Source organism: Geotrypetes seraphini, chromosome 4 (assembly GCF_902459505.1).
Source record: "Geotrypetes seraphini chromosome 4, aGeoSer1.1, whole genome shotgun sequence".
NCBI classification, from domain to species: Eukaryota; Metazoa; Chordata; class Amphibia; order Gymnophiona; family Dermophiidae; genus Geotrypetes; species Geotrypetes seraphini.
The window spans coordinates 229,787,204-229,808,591 of NC_047087.1; the positions used below are offsets into that span (position 1 = coordinate 229,787,204).

General features: G+C 42.4%; 1 protein-coding gene across 13 annotated transcripts in view; it reads right to left on the reverse strand.

Annotated features, from left to right (window-relative positions):
* KAT6B (lysine acetyltransferase 6B) overlaps window positions 1-21,388 on the reverse strand; it is a 490,670-nt gene that overhangs the window by 265,959 nt on the left and 203,323 nt on the right. For all 13 annotated transcript variants that reach the window (XM_033941371.1, XM_033941375.1, XM_033941383.1 and 10 more), the window contains one exon: window positions 5,443-5,551. In XM_033941371.1, the coding sequence (XP_033797262.1) occupies window positions 5,443-5,551 (109 nt within the window). The remainder of the gene's footprint in view (window positions 1-5,442; window positions 5,552-21,388) is intronic.

The following is a 21,388-nucleotide window of genomic DNA, read 5'->3' on the forward strand; positions in this document are numbered from 1 at the left end:
ATAATAGTCATTTTCCACATGTAAACCATGCTTTAGATATGGAAAATGTTTTATAAAAATCTACCTTATAAATCCAAATAAATGAATGAAATAGCATAGTTACTTACCATAACAGGTGTTATCCATGGACAGTAGACAGATATTCTCAACATATGGGTGAAGTCATCCACGGAGCCCCGATGCAGACAGCTTCACAAGCAGACTTCCTTCCAAGTGCCTTTATGGACTGTGACTCGACCCTCTAGATGCAGAAAGAGATGCAAGTAGCCAACCAGTTGGAGATGGTGAACTTGGAAACTGGATGTCCCAACTTTTTCAGATCAAAGGAGACAAAAGGTTGAGGAAAAGATCGCTGTGGATTAGTCCTTTGCAAGTAGAAAGAGAAAGCATGCTTACAGTCCAGAGTATGAAGAGCTGTTTCTCCAGGATGAGAATGAGGCTTTGGAAAAAACACTGGAAGAACAATGGATTGATTGATATGAAATTCTGAAACCACTTTAGGTAAGAGTTTAGGATGAGAACAGAGGACTACCTTGCCATGATGGAATACTGTGAAAGGTGGATCCACTACTAAAACTTGTAGCTCACTGACTCTGTGAGCAGACGCGAGAGCAATGAGGAAGACCACTTTCCAAGTGAGATATTTTAGATGAGTCGAAGACATTGGTTCAAATGGAGGTTTCATCAACTGAGCAAGAACAACATTGAGATCCCAAACCACTGGAGGTGGTTTGAGAGATGGTTTGACATTGAAAAGTCTTTCATAAATCTGGAAATCATAGGATGAGTCGAGAGAGGTTTCCCCTCCAATGGCTGATGAAAAACAGCAATTGCACTGAGATGGACTCAAATGGATGTTGATTTGAGGCCTGACTGAGATAAATGAAACAAGTAATCCAGAACTGAAGACAAGGAGGTAGACTGAGACTCCTTGTGATGAAGAGCGCACCAAGCAGAAAACCTAGTCTACTGCCTAGTGGTAGGCTTCCTGGAAGCCTATAAAATGTGTTTGACAGATTGAGAACTGTAGATCAGCATTTAAGTTGAAAGGTACCAAGCTGTCAGGTGCAGAGACTGCAGGTTGGGATGAAGTAGAGACCCCTGACTCTGTATAAGCAGAGACGGAAAAACTGGTAGAAGCAGTGGCTCCCTGCTGCTAAGTTGAAGTAGAAGGGAGAACCAAGATTGTCTGGGCCACCGAGGAGCTATCAGAATCATGGTGGCATGTTCGAGTTTCAGTTTGACGAATGTCTTAAGAATTAGAGGGAATGGAGGAAACACATACAGTCAGACTAGAAGAGGTATGACGGCAGACTGATAGGCTTAAAAATGATAAATCCCCGGGACTGGATGGCATCCATTCAAAGGTAATCAAGGAACTGAAAGGGACTATAGCTGAACTGCTTCAACTGATAGCTAATCTGTCGATCAAATCGGAAAGGGTTCCGGAAGACTGGAAGGTGGCAAATGTTACAACGATCTTCAAGAAAAGTTAAAGGGGTGATCCTGGAAACTACAGATCGTTGAGTCAAACCTCGGTACCGGGAAAGATGGTAGAGGCGCTGATAAAGGACTGCATCATTGAGCATCTTGACAGACACGATCTGATGAGGAACAGCCAGCATGGCTTCAGCAGAGGAAGATCTTGCTTGACGAACTTGCTGCACTTCTTCGAGGGAGTAAACAGACAAATAGACAAGGGTAACCCAGTCGACAATGTATATCTGGATTTTCAGAAGGCTTTCAACAAGGTTCCAAATGAAAGACTACTTCGAAAAATTGCGAACCATGGAATCGAGGGTGAAATACTCACGTGGATTAAAAATTGGCTGGCGGATAGGAAACAGAGAATGGGAGTAAATGGACAATACTCGGACTGGAAAAGCGTTGTCAATGGAGTGCCGCAGGGTTTGGTGCTTGGACCTGTGCCCTTCAACTTATTTATAAACGATCTGGAAATTGGTGCGACGAGTGAGGTGATTAAATTTGCAGACGATACGAAGTTATTCAGAGTAGTGAAGATGCAGGAGGATTGTGAACATCTGCAACGTGACAAACACGCTCAAGAAATGGGCTGCGACATGGCAGATGCGGTTCAACATGGATAAGTATAAGGTGATGCATGTTGGTAACAAAAATCTTGTATACGAATACAGGATGTCCAGGGCAGTACTTGGAGATACTCCACCAGGAAAGAGACTTGGGAGTACTGGTCGACAAGTCGATGAAGCCATCCGCACAATGCATGGTGGCGGTGGCGAAAAGAGCGAACAGAATGCTGGGAATGATTAAGAAGGGGATCACAAGCAGATCAGAGAAGGTAATCATGTCGTTGTACTGGGCCATGGTGTGCCCTCACTTGGAGTACTGCGTCCAGCACTGGTCGCCGTACATGAAGAAGGACATGGTACTACTCGAAAAGGTCCAGAGAAGAGTGACTAAAATGGTAAAGGGGCTGGAGGAGTTTCCGTACAGTGAGAGAATAGAGAAACTGGGCCTTTTCTTTTTTGAAAAGAGGAGACTGAGAGGGAACATGATAGAAACATTCAAGATACATACTGATGGGAATAGACTTAGTAGATAAAGACAGGTTGTTTACCCTCTCCAAGGTAGGGAGAACGAGAGGGCACTCTCTAAAGTTAAAAGGGGATAGATTCCATACAAACTTAAGGAAGTTCTTCTTCACCCAGAGAGTAGTGGAAAACTGGAACGCTCTTCCGGAGGCTGTTATAGGGGAAAACAACCTCCAGGGATTTAAGACAAAGTTGAATAGGTTCTTGATGAACCGAAACATATGCAGGTAGGGCTGGTCTCAGGACACTGGTCTTTGACCTGTGGGCCACCACGGGAGCAGACTGCTGGGCATGATGGACCACTGGCCTAACCCTGCAAATTCTTATGTTATGTTCTTTCCAGAAGAAAAACATCTGCCTCCAGGCATTGAGGAGAGTAACTGGAGCAAAACTGAGGCAGCTTGTTGTTCTGGGGAAGACACAAAGAGATCTATTTGAGGAGTTAAATGTGGTGGAGAGGGGAGGAAATGAGTGTCCATTCGTGAGGTTGTAGAAGATGACACAATTTGTCCACCAGACAGTTTTTCTCTCCTTGAATGTAGACTGCTTTCAGGAAGACATTGTGAAGAATTGCCCAATTCCAAACTTTTTGAGCTTCCTGGCAAAGAGGGAGGGTTCCTGTTCCTCCCTGCTTGTTGACATAGTACATGGCGACTTGATTGTACGAATGAGGACTACTTGATTGTGAAGATGTTGAAAAGCTGTGAGATCATTGAAAATCGCTCCGAGTTCCAACAGATTGACGTAGCTCCAACGATCTTTTCTGGACCAATGCCCTCGAGTACGGAGACTGAGATGAGCCCCCCCCCCCAAGCTTAGGTCAAGGAATCCATTGTGAGGACCTTCTGATGAGGGGGGCATTTGAAACAGTAAACCTCTGGAGAGATTGGAGGAGAGCATCCACCAGTGGAGAGACTATGTCAACGAAGGACTCACTGTAATGTGCTGAGAGAGTGGATCGGAAGCCTGCGCTGACTGAGATGCCAGAGTCCACTGAGGAATTATGAGATGAAGTCTGGCAAAAGGAGTCACGTGAATTGTAGAGGCCATGTGACCTAGGAGAACCATCATGTATCTTGCTGAGAGTGAAGTGAGGGATGACACTTTGAGGCAAAGGTGAATGACAGTATCCTGATGTTATTGCGGAAAGAATGCTCACAGTTGCACAATGTTCAGTACAGCTCCAATGAACTGTAGATTTTGAGAGGGCTGCAGCTGGGATTTTGGAAAGTTTATTTTGAACCTCAAATGTTGGAGAAACCAAATAGTCCGTTGGGTCGCTACAATAACTACCCGAGTCTGAGGTTGACGCTGCTGTTGCTGTGGTTTCTTAGGAGGCAGCCTTGAATAAGGTACTGCCTTCTGAGGATAATGCCTCTGGTAAGATGGAGGAGGCCTATAACCTTTAGCGGTGGAAGGCTTCGGCTTTGGCCTGATGATGGAGGCAAATGACTTCTCATGCTCAGATAAGCACTTTGTAGCTGCCTCAATAGAGTCAAACAACTCATTGCTCTGGCATGGGATATTGGCCAGTCGATCTTGTAGATTCAGGTCCATATCTATGGTGTGGAGCCAGGCTAGACGGTGTATCGCCATTGAGAAAGCAGTGACTCTTGAGAACATCTCAAAAGCGTCATATGTATAGTGTGTGTTATTTTTGCTGGAGGCACTCTCAAGGACTCTACTCCTTGCATTACTGCTGAGTGCTCAGGCTGGACTGCAGGAAGCAGGGGTGAGGCAGGAGTTAATTTGGCAAGCATGTTATCAAACTCCTAATGTAGAATAACTTCTAACATACTCTGCAAAGCTGGCACCGAGACCACTGGATCTGGTACTATTGGTGTAGCTATGGACTTCAAGGAAGACGACCTCGAGGAAGAGTGTTGCCTTGATTTCGAGACACGTTTCCTGGATAACCTTGGACTCACCGGTTCTAAGGGTGGCATGTCCGTAAGGATTGGCTTAGCTATCTTACCTGATGGAGACACCGAGGATAACGGCACCTCAGGGGAATATCTAAATATTTCCCTGAAGATGAAGATTTCCCCATCGAGGAAGGTTTCATCGAGGTCAAGGTTGAAGATTTTGGCCCTGTAGATGACTTTGCTGGAGTCAAGGTTGGGCCCAGAATCGGGGTCAATGCCTTAGGTAAAGGCCAATCCATTCCCCCAAATATTTTTTCAATTTGAGGTCGACGACATTTAAGGGCTCGATTTTGAAGTGTAGCACAGCGGATGCACGACTCCGGACGATGATCAGGTCCTAAACACTATACACACCACTTGTATGGGTCAGTGATGGAGATTGCGCGTTGACACCGGCTACACTTCTTGAACCCTGGGACATGGAATGGAACAAGGCCGTGGCAAAATCGAAGCCCATAGGCTGAGGCCACACAGTAGGCCCCGCCGTGACACAATAAAAAAAAAAAATTGAAATGAAATGCGCAAATAAACACAGCAACCCTGTAAAGAAAAACACAAGCCGCGGTGAGAGAAGGCACGAGTAGAACTAACTCTTGCGCAGAAACGAGGGCTTCTTGGCTCCGCAGAAAACTTAGAACAGGAGACATGCGCCCCTACCTCGGGCGGGAACGCACTCGCGCATGCGCGGTGAGGCAGTCGCAAACTTTCTAAAAGTTCTTCAAGCAAGTCTGCTTGTGAAGCTGTCCGCATCGGGGCTCCATGGATGATGTCACCCATATGTTGAGAATATGCTGCCTGCTTGTCCTGGGATAAAATAAACACTATAAAGCTGTAAAGGATAGAAAGTTACATTTTCCACTGTTGCATATGGGAGAAATCAATACACTGTACTAAAACAGATTCAAGGGGAATTTTGATGTGAAGTGAAACCTATAATAACTTACCACTGCTGCCACAGTCTGCACAAGAGATGAGTTCCTCTGGTTTCTTTTCACGGTTTGATTCTTTAGTCCCCAAACAGAAGCTACAAATGGGGATCGGATCAGCTCGAGGCTAAAACAAAAAAGGAAATTTCTCTCAATCATAATGCATTTAGTAACTTCCACCATAAAACTAGAATATTCTCATTAAAATATTCAGATTCATTCTATCCTTTCTCTAACTGCTTAGCTGTCTTCGCAAAGATCAAATTAAGTTACAAGGCATTTCTAGGTATTTAGCAGGAAACAGGGTGGGCAAACTTCTTGTCTCTTATCTTAAAGATCAGAGGAACATAGAAACATGATGGCAGATAAAGGCCAAATGATCCATCTAGTCTGCCCATCCGCAGCATCCACTATCTTTTCCTCTCCCTAAGAGAGATTCCACATGCTTGTCCCACACTTTCTTGAATTCAGACAGTCTTTGTCACCACCAACTCTACCAGATTATTCTATGCATTTACCACCCTTTCTGTAAAAAAGTATTTCCTTAGATTACTCCAGAATTTATCGCCACTTAACTTCATCCTATGCCTTCTCATTCCAGAGCTTCCTTTTAAATGAAAGGCTTGTCTCATGCACATTTATCATTGTATGGGAAGTCCTCCAAACCTTCCCAAAACCCAACTGTCTATCACCATAATAGCCTTTATGTTCGTACAGAAAGTTTTGCTGGGCTTGATGGTGATAATTGTATTATGCAGAATATAAAGGGAGGGGCCCAATAACCAATATGTAGTAGATACAATTTTAGTTAAGACCTTAAAAGACACCAATATTAACTAAAAGATGTAGCTGAATAATAGAAATCCTTCAGAAACTTGTGACACAGCGTAGCAAAGACAGCATGGCACACAGAGTGCATATTTTTCCTTAACAGAACAAAATATTTGGTTTAATGTCTGGAACAAGATGCTGGAGCCATAACAATGGTTCCATGAAAATAAGCTAATAGTCACACTAACAGTGCACATGTTTGTTAACCTCTTCTAGTGCTGACCATAGGAACCTATAACAAGTGATAAATGCGTCGTCACTACTTCTAGGGAAACAGACTAAAACATAGGCTGGGGAACCAGGCTGACCTAGAAAATCATTAATAGTTTAGATGGTTTAGAGAGAAAACATATCTGTTTATAAGGACATATTTTTCTTCCACTTATGTAGTTAACGCACATATTGATGAGCTTGTAGTTATAGACAATCATGTGATTGTTTCTGTAAATGAGATATTTGCAATAGAATAGAAAACCAATAGCATGTGATGAGTTAAGTCATTGTTGCTAAGGATAGGTACTAACGAAGTAAAATGATTTCAATAGAACCAATAGAATATTGTTGAAGTATGCAATTTGTAAATAGACTGTAATTGGAAGATGTACCATCCACATATGTTTAATAATTAATTAATTAATGATGTCCATTCCCAATAAAATGACCAGTCACTGGTAATACGATGAGACTGACTGTGAGTTTACTAATTTCAGTAAGCAGTCAAATACTCCTCAAAGCTTTGATCATTTTAACCACATTTTTGTGAGAGATTTCTTTCTTTGATCTCCTCTGAGATAAAATTAAGAACTGAGGAATATTTGGAAGAATTGGGGAGCATGTATGTAGCCTGTCCACATAATTATTTCAACCAAACAGGCTCACACTCTTTACTACTAATGTACAAGTTAGAGTGGCAAATGGGCCTGGGTCCACTGTACTGACCACAAGCCTACTCTGGACACTTGCTTGCTGCTCTAATAGGACTGGCTATTACATCTGTTAGATATATACTATTTCAATCAGATATTTGGGGAAGTGGGAGGGGTTATACCTTCATCCCTCCAGTGGGCATCTGGTCAGTTTAGACACCTTTTGGCCCTAGGCATTTTGTGAAATGTTTATTGCTTTAAATATATCCACATCTTAATCCCACCCAAAACACGCCAACGCCTCCCCAACATGCCCCTTTAGATTTAAACACACTACAGACAAATAGCTTATAAAAATGTCTAGAAAGTAGGTTTAAAAAATGGCAATTTGAACATTTTGGCAACTAATATGTCCAAATGCCACTTAGTCATTTTTTGGACATCTCTATGTTTACAAAATGAGCCCCATAGTGTCTTATTGTGGATTAAAAACTGATTAAAGGATAGAAAACAGAGAGAAGGGTTAAATGATCAATAATGGAGAAGGATAAATAATGGGGTTCCCTAGGGGTCTGTGCCAAGACCATTGCTTTTAACATATTTAACTGTAAAAAACCTGAACCGTCTACAGCAAGTACAGAATGCGGCGATCTGCCTCTCAAAAAAATCTCAGCTTCCGCAATCCTGCCTCACCTGCACTACACACAGCGTACTGGCTACTTATCAACAAGTACTGTGCCTTCAAGGGCCTTGTATTAGCCCATAAAACCCTCCACCAAAAAGCACCCTACTATGTAGCTGCCAAATTACACCTCTACATGCCCAACTGCCCTCTCTGCTCCAAAAAGAAAAAATGATTCAGCATTCCTCCAGGAAGAGTCTTTCAACTGGAAACTGCGCACAAATGCTCCTACAGCCACTTCTTCCCTAAGGTATGGAGTCACATGCCCATGCAATTCATTTCCCTAGACTCCCTGATGACCTTCAGGAAGGCAGTAAAGACCAGAAATGGGTTGTGAGGAGCTGTGACAATGAAGTCCTCAAGCTATATGAACAGACATATGAACAAGATTACTCCACTGATTGACTTCCCCAGGGCGTGGGAGCAAACTCCACCCCCTCCCCACCGAGGCTGCACCGCTGAGCCAATAAAAGGCTCAGTGGTAACCCTTCTTTAATTGAATTTCTCCCCTTTACCTCCTCTCCCCGGACCGGGAGAAGCATGGGAGCAGCGCAAAGGATGCCCAGGGCATTGGAGCGAACTCCACCCCTCTCCACTGATGCCGCACCACTGAGACAATAAAAGGCTCAGTGCCTAACGACGCACAGCCATTCGGCGCGCTGTCTAAGGCGTACGTCAAAGGCGCTCGCCATAGCAAGAGCACCTTTGTGAAGTGACCAAGAAGCGACCTAGCTTCCACATATGCAAGTCTATCCAATCCCTTCAAAACCCTCTTCTAACTACTGCATCCACTGCCAATCAGTCTCCTCTCAACACCAAGTCTCCCTATAGCACCTCACCCAAAAACTTCTACCCCTACTCATCTAGATACAACTCAAGGACAACCACCTAATCACCGAAAACCTCACCTTATATAATACCCCGCCCCAGCCTCCAAAAATGAAGCCAATCTCGCAAGCACACCCCCAGATCATCCTACTAATAATCCTTCTTATAACCAGCGGGAAGACAATAGCAAACAACCTCCCCGCTACACCCTCTAGCTCAATTACGAACAAAACCCACCACCCAATCAGGAGAACCTCAATAGACTGAAGCCCAAACAACCAAATCAACACTCATCATTCCATCACCCCAGCATGGGGAAGAAGTTCAACACACCCCAAGACCAAACCTTACCAGCATCTTAAATCACTCATCTACCCTAAAACGAGCCACAACCATCCAACAGAGATCACCACACTCACATGTGCCTACTTAAACATCAGAGCCTTAGGCCCAAAAGCAGAACAAATAAAAAACTGGATAAAAAATGATAACCTAGACTGCCTTTTCCTCACAGAAACCTGGCTATCATCAGACACAGACCCCAGAATAACGGAAGTCTGCCCTCAGGGATACAAAATAACAGTAGTCTGCAGAGAGAAAAAAAGAGGAGGAGGATTAGCGATATTAATCCCTAAATATATCGGAAAACATCCATCCCATACATGGACCTCCTAGCCTGCCAACTCTCAAGCGCCACACTAAAAAACTTACTAAATTGCATGCTATGCTACATAACACCGGGAAACTGGATCACAGTAAGACCTGAATTTGAAAATTTCATATACCAAAACTCACCAACAACAGACTACAACCTTATCCTAGGAGATCTAAACCTACATCTTGAAGACCAATCATCCAAACTAGTAGATAACTTTCTTTCATTTCTCAATACCTTATCCTTCCAGATTTTAAATCCACAAACTACTCATGAAAAAGGTCACCAACTTGATATTGCATCCTTCATGACTAATCAACCATCTACACCAGAAATTCAAACATCCAATGGAACTTGGTCCCCATCCCTCTGGTCAGACCACTACACATACACCTTCAACATCAACTGGACCAAAAACAAAACCATAACAAAATCCAAAAGAGTAACTTACACCTCACGCAAATACATCGAGCCTAACAAATTCTGGACAAAAATAGATGAAACAATTCAGGAATGCAACCCCAAGAACTTCATTTCACAATGGAGCAAATTGAGCACAAACACCCTTGATGAACTAGCCCCACTGCAAACCAAAACTAGAACCAGCAGACAATAAGACCAATGATATGACAACAAATTATTCCAACTCAAAAGACAATGCAGACCACTAGAAAGAAAATGGAGAAAAACTAACCTAGAACATACGAAAACCGCCTGGAAAAAAAATTTAACAAACAATACAAACTACAATTAAAGGATAAAAGAAAAGCACACTACTCCAATCTAATAGGCACAGAAACCCAAGACATAAAAAAACAATTCCAAATATTAAAAGATCTGACTGAAACCAAACCCTACCTGACCACTAATAACACCCCTCCCCCCTCAGCCGTGGATGCTGTGGATGGGCAGACTGGATGAGCCATGTGGCCTTTATCTGCCATCACGCATATAAGTAAGCTTGAAAAATAATTGAAACAGCAGCAAAGCAAACCCCCTGTTTTACGAAGCCGCGCAGCAATGGCCCAAAAGCCCTTTAAATCTCTATGGGCTTCGGGGCCGTTACCACAGCGCAGCCGCTAGCGCGGCTTCGTAAAACAGGCCTTAAGTTATTCAAAATATTTATATAGTTTTTATAAAGCACATTATAAGCTCTAAGCACTTTTCATGAATAAAATTACAAATGCCAGAACAACCCTCGATGGTACCCATACTCACCTAATTGAATTCACAATACATCCCACAGAAAAAGAATCAACAGCAGCAGACAGAACTTGGTCCCACTTCCCCAATATAGAATGACCCGAATTTAAATAAGCTTTACAAAAAATAGCCACACATCCAGTGACCTCATCCATTGCCCTCCATATCTCTTAACCTCCAGCACAAAATTTCGTGCTCTACTCCTACAATCGATACAAACCACGCTCACAGATGGCCTTTTCCCAACTGACCTCAGCGAAATCATCATCACTCCGATCCTAAAAGACCCAAAAGGTCCAACAGATCAACCATCCAACTACAGACTCATTGCCTCAATACCACTATACGTCAAACTAACAGAAGGACTAGTAGCCAAACTCCTCACTAGCTATCTAGAGGACCACAACATACTCCATCCCACCAAATTGGGCTTCAGAACCAACTTCAGCAGAGAGACTTTACTAGGTTCCCTTATGGACACAACTAGACATCTCCTCAGCACAGGAAAAAAAAATGCTGCTCATACAACTGGACCTGATCGCAGCATTCGACCTGGTAGACCACGACATTCTACTACAAATTCTGGACACAATAGGTATCTCAGATAAAGTATACTCATGATTTGAAGGTTTCCTGAAATGCAGAACATACAGAGTAAAATCAGTCACAGAAAAATCAGAGCCTTGATCCAACCCCTGCGGCGTACCCCAAGGATCACCGCTATCCCCCACCCTCTTCAATTTCTATACAGCCTCACTTGGTGCATACCTGGACAAACTAGGCTTAATCTCCTATAGCTATGCAGACAACATTATCATTCTCATACCTTCTGATCAACCTAAGCCCTCTATGTCAGACACACTACACCGAACACTAGAAACAATAGCAACCTTGATAAAAGAGCACAAACTGAAACTGAACCCAGACAAACAAAATTCATCCTCCTCGAAAACAACAAAGTTCCAACTATAACCAATATAGAAATAAATTCAATCAACTACCCCATTCAAACCATCCTAAAACTACTAGGAATGACTATAGACAGCAGCAGACAGAACTTGGTCTCAATTCACCAACATACAATGGCCCGAGTTCAATAACCTCTACAAAAAATACAGCCACGCCTCTTGTGACTACAACCACTGCCCTTCCTACCTCCTTACCACCTCCAGTGTAAAATTCCGAACACTACTTCTACAATGGATTCAATCCACGCTCACGGATGGCATTTTCCCCTCTGTACTCAGCAAAATCATCATCACTCCAATCCAAAAAGATCCAAAAGGACCACCAGACCAACCCTCCAACTTCAGACCTATTGCCTCAATACCGCTATACGTCAAACTTACAGAAGGCCTAGTGGCCAAACAACTCACTAATTATCTAGATGACCATAACATACTCCACCCCACGCAATCTGGCTTCAGATCCAATTTCAGCACAGAAACTCTCCTAGCCTCCCTTATGGACACAATCAGACAACACCTCAGCACAGGGAAAAAAATGCTCCTTATACAATTAGACCTGACCGCAGCCTTTGACCTAGTTGATCACAATATCCTTCTGCAAATCTTGGACGCAATAGGTGTCTCTGATAAAGTATACGCCTGGTTTGAAGGCTTCCTAAAATCCAGAACCTACAGCGTAAAATCAAACAACGTAAAATCAGAACCTTGGGCAAACCCCTGCGGAGTACCACAGGGTTTCCCACTGTCCCCCACCCTCTTCAACCTTTACACTGCCTCTCTCGGAACACATCTGAACAATCTAGGTATAACCACCTATAGCTACGCGGACGACATTACCATCCTCACACCTTACGATCAGCCTAAACCCACCATGCCAAACACCCTACACCGAATACTTAATACAGTTATGATCTGGATGAAAGATCACAAACTTAAAATCAACCCAGACAAAACCAAACTCATCCTATTCGAAAATGACAAAATCCAAACCTCAAAATATTTAGAACTCAACTCAATCAACTATCCCATCCAAACCACCATAAAACTACTAGGAATGACCTTAGACAGAAGCTGTACCATGCAACCACAAATAAATAATACAATCCAGAAATCTTTCACAATCATGAGAAATCTAAGACAAGTTCGGAAATTTTTTGAAAGAAATCAATTCCAGCTTATAGTACAATCTTTAATCCTAGGACTGCTAGACTATTGCAACATCCTTTTCCTCCCATGCACTGCTACTATGATCAAACAACTTCAAACAATCCAAAACACAGCCTTGAGACTCATCTTCTCATTAAGAAAATTTGACCACATCACAGAAGCCTACATCAACTCACACTGGCTACCAATCCAAGGAAGAATACAATTCAAATTCTACTGCATGCTATTTAAATCCCTAAACGGAGACAGTCCTTCCTACCTGAATAACCGCCTCAACCGGGCATCCACACTCAGACACAGAAAAGCGCACTCCCCATTCATGCCTCCCCCAATCAATGAAGTAAAAAGATCAAAGCTTCACGATGGCCTCCTGGCCACTCAAGCCGCAAAAATGGATACCCGAATCTCCAACCTACTGATGACCACATCAGACTACAAGACATTCAGAAAAGAAATAAAAACAATACTTTTTAAGAAACTCCTAAATCAGCCCTAACATCACCTAATTTTACCTCCATGTACACAATTTTACTGTAAACTGTAATTATCCTTACCTCGAATTTACCTAACTACCACTCTAATGTATCTTCGATTCCTACACTGTAACCCCGTTTTGTAAATCTTTTGTAAGCCGCCTTGAACCGCAAGGTAAAGGCGGAATAGAAATCCCTGATGTAATGTAATGTAATGTAATGTATAGACAGATGCTGCACTATGCAACCACAAATAAATAAAATACAGAAGTCATTCGCAGTTATGAGAAACCTAACACAAGTCCAAAAATTCTTCGAAAGAACACAATTCCAGCTTATAGTACAATCCCTAATCCTAGGTCTGCTAGACCAATGGTTAACAACCCTGTCCTGGAGAACCTCCAGGCCAGTCGGGTTTTTGGTATAGCCCTAATGAATATGCGAAGGGCAGATTTGCATACCTGTCACCTCAATTATATGCAAATCTCTCTCATGCATATTCATTAGGGCTATCCCAAAAACCTGACTGGCCTGGTGGTCCTCCAGGACAGGGTTGGGAACCACTGTGCTAGACTATTGCAACATCCTCTATCTACCCTGCCCTGCAACAATGATAAAACAATTACAAACAATTCAAAACACAGCTCTGAGGCTTGTATTCTCACTGAGGAAACACGACCACATCACAGAGGCATACTTCAACTCACACTGGTTTCCAATTCCAGAAAGAATACTATTTAAATTCTACTGTATACTATTCAAAACTATAAACGGAGACAGCCCAATCTACCTGAACAACCGCCTCATCCAGACTACCTCTACTAGGCATCCTCCAATCACACCCTCCAATCAAAGAAGTTAAATGGAAAAAACTATATGACGGCATCCTAGCCACCTAAGTAGCAAAATTAGACAACCAAATCTCCAATCTACTGATAACAACCCCAGACTACAAGACGTTCAGAAAAGAAATAAAGACTATACTCTTCAAGAAATTCCTGACAAAGTCTTTAACATCACAAGTACCTTCCTCCCCCCCCATATTTTTCCTGACCCCCCAAATCAACCTGACTCTTTTTACCCTCTCTAAAAATAACCAGAGATCTTCTATTGTAACCCTCCATATATTACTCTTTTGTAATCCGCCTTGAACCGCAAGGTAATGGCGGAATAGAAATCTCTAATGTAATGTAATGTAATATATGCCTCCAATATGTTTTTCAGCCCATACCCTGCTATGCTCCCTAAACTATATAGAGAGTTATGTTGGCCTCATCTTGTACTTAGATCCACTGCCTATGGAATTTCTCCTTGATAATTTGATAGCCTTTAATACTGTACCTAAGTTCCCTCTTGTTTTCTGTAACCCCACCAGCCTTTGTTACCCTGCTCTCTGAAACTGTGTATGCTCCACTGTTACCCGCCCTGAACTTTCTGGGAGGGCAGAAAAAAAAAAATCTTAATTAATTAATTTAATTAATTAAATCTAGACATTGGAAAGTTAGTAAGATAATTAAATTTGCTGATAACAAAGTTGTTAAGATTGCAAAAGGATTATGAAAAATCACAAAACAACCTTGCAAGACTGGGAGACTGGGCATCAAAATGTGAGCAAGTACATAGATACATGTGGGAAATAGAAACTTGAACTTAAGCTAGGTGACGCAGGGTTCCATGCTAGATGTCACCACTCAGGAAAAGGATCTAGGTTAGAAAATGACATGGGGACAAATTTATCCCCATCCCCCGCGGGATCTATCTCCATCCCTGTCCCGTCAAGTTGTGTCCCTGTCCATTCCTGCAAACTCGGTCCTCATCTGCACACTTATGATTTTAAAGTGTTTGAGGCTTGTGCAGATGAGGATAGAGCTTGCAGGGATGGGACAGGGGCATTGACAGAACTCGTGGGAAACGGAGGGAGTTGGAGATAGATCCCGCAGGGCCGAGGATAACTTTATCCCCATGTCATTGTGTGTAGCAGTAGGTAAGAAAGCAAATAGAATGTTAGGAATGATCAGGAAAGGAATGAAAAATAAAGATGCGAATATTATTTATTTTTAAAACTTATATTCCACCTATACCTAAATGGGTTACATAATACATACTAAAGTATAACATAAAAACAAACCATTATACAAAATTTTTAAAACAGCATTTACCTTTTACACTTAATTTTTTTAATCACTGTTTCTGATTTTACTCATAAAAAGCCTCAACAAATAAAGCTGTTTTTAAACGTTTTTCTAAAATTCAATATATTATTGGCTTATCTCAGTTGTCCAGTCAGATTATTCTATAACCTTACTCCTGCAGCAGTTCTAATAATGTCCTTATATCACTCCTTGGTGTGGTTACACTTCGAATACTGTGTGCAATTCTGGTCGCTGCATCTCAAAAAAGATATAGCAGAATTTGAAAAGATGCAGAGAAGGGCAACGAAAATGATAAGAGAGATGGGATAATTTCTCTATGAGGAAAGCCTAAAATGGCTAGGTCATCCTAGGGAAGGCTCAGGGGAGATATGGTAGAGGTCTAAAGAATACTGCATGGAGTGGAAAGGAAAGGGTAGATGTGAATCACTTGTTTACTCTTACCCAAAAATATTAGTACTAGGGGGCATGCAATGAATCTACTAAGTCAGTGATTCCCAACCCTGTCCTGGAGGAACACCAGGCCAATCGGGTTTTCAGGCTAGCCCTAATGAATATGCATGAGAGAGATTTGCATATGACGGAAGTGATAGGCATGCAAATTTGCTTCATGCATATTCATTAGGGCTAGCCTGAAAACCCAATTGGCCTGGTGTTCCTCCAGGACAGGGTTGGGAACCACTGTACTAAGTAGCAGATTGAAAACAAGTGAAGGAAATATTTCTTCACTCAACATATACATTAAATTCTGGAATTTGTTACTAGAGAATGTGATGAAAGCTGTTAGCTTAAAAGAGTTTAAAAAAGGTTTGGATAACTTCCTACAAGTCCACAGTCCATTATTAAAATGGATTTGGGGAAATCCACTGTTTATTCCTAAAATAAACACCATAAAATCTGTTTTACTGTATGGAATCGTAACACATACTTATGGCCTGAGTTGGCCACTGCTGAAAACAGAATACTAAGCTTGATGGACCCTTGGTCTATCCCAGTTTGTCCCAGTGTAGCAACTCTTTATGTTCTTATCAATATTAAAACTATACTAAATCAAGCATCACAGACATCTAGGAAAATATTGTCACAAGAAAGCAGGCAATGCTATAAGATCTATATTTCAACTAAAGATCATTAAAAAAAAAAAAAATTAAGTCTTTACTGCTTTCCTAAAAGTATTGTAATTATGTAACAATCTTACAGTAGACTGTGGTGAATTACATATTTTAACCTGTTGGAATGAGATGGAAGAGGAGAAAATTTTATTTGATCAAATTTTAGAAAAGGAAAACTAAACATCATTTGATTTCACAAACCATATACCTCACCTGCAGACAATATTTGTGCAGTTGGCATCAGGTAATTTGGAGCCAAGGCCATATAATATTTTTAATCTTTATTTTCAATTGTTTTTCATCCTTACATCCGGGGGGGGGGGGGAGCGGGAAGGGGGTATATCTTTTGTTTTGGTATTATTCCTGATGGTAATGATGGATGAGGGAGGGAATTTTTATCTTTTGTATAGATACTGATTGATTATAAGTGCTTGGTTGATTATCATTATTTGTATATAAATTGAATTGCACTTCTTGTTGGCATTAAAAACTAAATAAAGTTAAAAAAAAAAAGGTTTTTAAAATGATCATATAGATTTTAAACTGTACTCATGCCTCAATTTGCAACCAATGTAATTTCAGGAAAGTGGTATAAGTATCATCATCTCATATTTGTAAGCTGAGAAAATTAGTCTAGCTGACATTTTGAATTGTCTGCGTCTTAAAAGCTGCCTTAGGATAAGCACAGTTACTTACCGTAACAGGTGTTACCCAGGGACAGCAGGCAGATATTCTCAACATGTGGGTGACGTCACCGAAGGAAGCCCCCAAGCGGACGTTTTCGCAAGCAGACTTGCTTGAAGACCTTCAAGTTTGCGATTGGCCCGCGCATGCGCCTCCCGCCCGACCTAGGGCATGCGTCTCCTCAGTGTGGCCTCAGTTCAGATAGCTAGCAAAGAAGCCAACCACGGGGAGGTGGGTAGGTTGCAAAAATATCTGCCTGCTGTCCCTGGATAACACTTGTTACGGTAAGTAACTGTGCTTTATCCCAGGACAAGCAGGCAGCATATTCTCAACATGTGGGAGACCTCCAAGCTAACCAGAATGGGATGGAGGGAGAGTTGGCAATTTAGGAGAACAGATTTTGCAAAACGGACTGGCCAAAATAGCCATCACGCCATGGATCCAAAAAATAATCTAAATAATTCTTTACAAAATTCCTCTCTAAATGCACAAGAGCTAGCAGATGCATTTATTCAAAAAATAAAGAAAATTCGAAATTCATTTTCCCAATCTATATCTTCCATCCCAAATATTTCTGATTCTTCTTCTGAACTAATTCCGACAGCAAAATGCTCAAACTTCAAAATCCCTTCTCTTCGAGATATTGAATCCGTATTTCTACAAATGAATTTAAAAAGTTCTCATTTTGATTTAATACCTCCATTCTACTTAAAAAAATATTTTTTACATTTTGGGCCATTCATATTATCTCTTATTCAGAATAGTTTGCTTACATCTACTGTTCCATCTCACTGGAAAAAGGCATCCATTACACCCATTGTCAAAGATCATAAAATTAGCATAAATGACGTATCAAATTATCGGACAATCACTAATATACCATTCATTGCAAAATTAACAGAAAAGCTGATTTTTAATCAGCTTTCTGATTTCATTGAGAAAACAAATGCCCTACATCCGAATCAAACTGGATTCAGAAAATATCATAACACCGAATACTCTTTAATAGGATTGACCTCTAACATTCATTATTATTTAGATCACCATAGATCCGTTATTCTTTTCTCCCTTGACATTTCGGCAGCCTTTGACACTATAGATCATGACCTACTCCTATACAGACTCGAGGAAAAAGGAATAAATGAAAGAGTATTAAAATGGTTTAAATCTTACCTTACTAATCGGACTTCCTCAGTCAGATTCAATAACGAAAATTCTAATTCCTTCACCTCAACATTTGGAATTCCCCAGGGCTCCATCTTATCCCCTTTACTATTTAATATTTTTTTATCTCCTTTATTAGAAATCAGCCAGGCCTTAGGTTTTATACCACACAGCCATAAAATTAATTTATAAAGCAAAAAAATTTGACCATGTTTCCCCACTCTTAATAGATGCCCATTGGATACCTATTGGCCACAGGATCCTGTTTAAAATTTTGTTACTTATTTTTAAGACATTGGCATTTAATGAGCCACAGTTTATTTCCAGATCACTGATTCCTTACAAACCTAAACGTTCCCTACGATCATCTGATCAAAACCTGCTCTCGGTGCCGTCATTGAAGATTATTGGGACCAGAAGATCAGATATGTTCACCGTTATGGGCCCACAATGGTGGAATACCTTGCCTCAGTTTATTCGAACTGAACAAGATATTGTAAAATTTAAAAAACTGTTAAAAACCCAATTATGCCTATGATTCTTAACATTAGTTCTTTTTTTTAATTAATCAAATACTATACTATATTGTGCATTGGTACTATGATTCCCTCCCTTTTGTTTTTTCCTTTTTTCTAACCATACCCAAATATTGTAACTTTTAACCCCACCCCTTAAACTCATGTCCGTATTGTTTAATTTTGTTATTTGAATTTATTTTGTAAAGTCTCTTCTATCTTAATTATAATATGTACATCGCCTAGAAAATGTAATAAGCGATTCATCAAAGATTAAATAAACTTGAAACTTGAGAAAGTATCCAGACAGTAGTGTGAGGTAAACGTATGAACCGAGGACCAAGTGGCAGCCTTACGGATTTCCTCAAGCGGAGTAGAGCAGAGGAAAGCAACAGACGCTGCCATCGCTCTGACACTGTGGCCTGTGACTCGACCCGGCAGGGAGAGACCAGCCTGAGCGTAACAGAAAGAGATACAAGCGGCCAACCAGTTAGAAATGGTCCGCTTAGAAACAGAGCGACCCAAGCGATTAGGATCGAAAGAGAGGAACAGCTGGGGAGCAGAACAATGAGGAGCGGTGCACTTCAAGTAGAAGGCCAGCGCATGCTTACAATCAAGAGAATGCAGAGCCACTTCTCTAGGGTGAGAATGGGGCTTCAGGAAAAACACAGGAAGAACAATGGATTGGTTGATGTGAAACTCAGAAACAACCTTAGACAAGAACTTAGGATGGGTACGGTATGGAGAACCACCTTATCATGATGGAAGACAGTGAAAGGTGGGTCTGCTACCAAGGCTTGAAGCTCACTGACCCGACGGGCAGAAGTAAGAACAATCAGAAACACAACCTTCCAGGTAAGATACTTCAAGTGAGCCCGCGCTAGCGGCTCGAACGTGGGTTTTATCAAGCGAGCAAGGACCACGTTAAGATCCCAAACCACCGGAGGAGGTTTAAGGGGCGGATGAACGTGGAAAAGGCCCTTCATGAAGCGGGAAACCACAGGATGAACAGAGATAGGCTTCCCGTCAATCGGCTGATGAAAAGCAGCAATGGCACTAAGGTGGACTCGAACCGAAGAGGACTTGAGTCCAGCGCAAGACAAGTGTAACAGATAATCTAGAACAGCAGATAAGGAGTCAGACAGCGGCTCCTGCTGTCGAGTAGCACACCAGGAAGAAAACCGGGTCCACTTCTGATGGTAACATTGACGAGTGGAAGCCTTCCAAGACGCCTCCAGGACGTCCAGCACAGGCTGAGAGAACTGGAATGAGGGCATTAATTCTCGAGGAACCAAGCCATTAAGTGCAGAAATTGAAGGTTGGGATGAAGTAGAGAACCTCGACTCTGCATAAGCAGAGAAGGGAAAAACAGGCAGAAGAAGAGGCTCCCTGGAACTGAGTTGCAACAGAAGGGAGAACCACGGCTGTCGGGGCCACCGAGGAGCTATCAGAATCATGGTGGCACTCGTGGACTTGAGCCTGACGAGAGTCTTCAGAATCAGAGGGAATGGAGGGAACGCATACAGAAACAGGTTCGTCCAGTCCAGCAGAAAGGCATCTGCCTCGAGTCTGAGATGGGTGTAAACCCTGGAGCAGAAGCGGGGCAACTTGTGATTGAGGGGGGAAGCGAACAGATCCACGTCCGGAGTCCCCCAATGAGCAAACACCTGACGCAGAGTCACGGAATGGATGGACCACTCGTGAGGCTGCAGAAGACGATTCAACCTGTCCGCCAGGCAATTGTGTTGGCCCTGAATGTAAACCGCTCAAAGGAATATGTTGCGGCGAATGGCCCAATCCCAGAGCCGCATCGCCTCTTGGCACAGGGACAGGGACCCCATGCCCCCTTGTTTGTTGATATAATACATGGCGACCTAGTTTTCCGTGCGGATCAGCACCACTCGGTCGCAAAGCAGGTGACAAAAAGCCTTCAGGGCGAGGAAAATCGCTCGAAGCTCCAACAGATTGATGTGACAAAGGGGGTCGACACTGGACCAAAGACCCTGGGTGCAAATACCGTCCAGATGAGCTCCCCAAGCATAGGTTAATGAGTCCGTCGTGAGGACCTTCTGTGGAGGGGGGGCATGAAACAGAAAACCTCTGGAAAGATTGGAAGAGAGCATCCACCAACGGAGAGACTTCTTCAACAAAGGAGTCACGACAATAAGTCGAGAGACAGGATCTCGATCTTAGTTCCATTGGGACGTAAGAGTCCATTGTAGAATACAGAGGTGAAGTCTGGCAAAAGGAGTCGCGGGAACTGTAGAGGCCATGTGACCGAGGAGGACCATCAGGAGCCGAGCCGGGGCCGAGGACAGATGGGCCACCCTCTGGCATAAACGAAAAAGGGTCTCTTGACGAGGCCAAGGCAGGAAGGAGCAGAGACGAACCGTGTCCAGGACCGCTCTGATGAATTCCATAAAATGGGATGGACAGAGGTGGGACTTGGGGAAGTTCACCTCGAAGCCGAGACTCTGAAGGAGCAAGATGGTCCGATTTGTCACATGCAGAATTTCGTGGCGCGAGTACGCTTTGATCCACCAGTCGTCGAGGTAGAGAAACACCTGCAGGCCGCAGAGACGCAGGGCCGCAGCTAACAACTAGACATTTCAACATGTAATTTACTTAAATCGTTGTAATGTAATTCTCTCAGTAATGTCCTGATC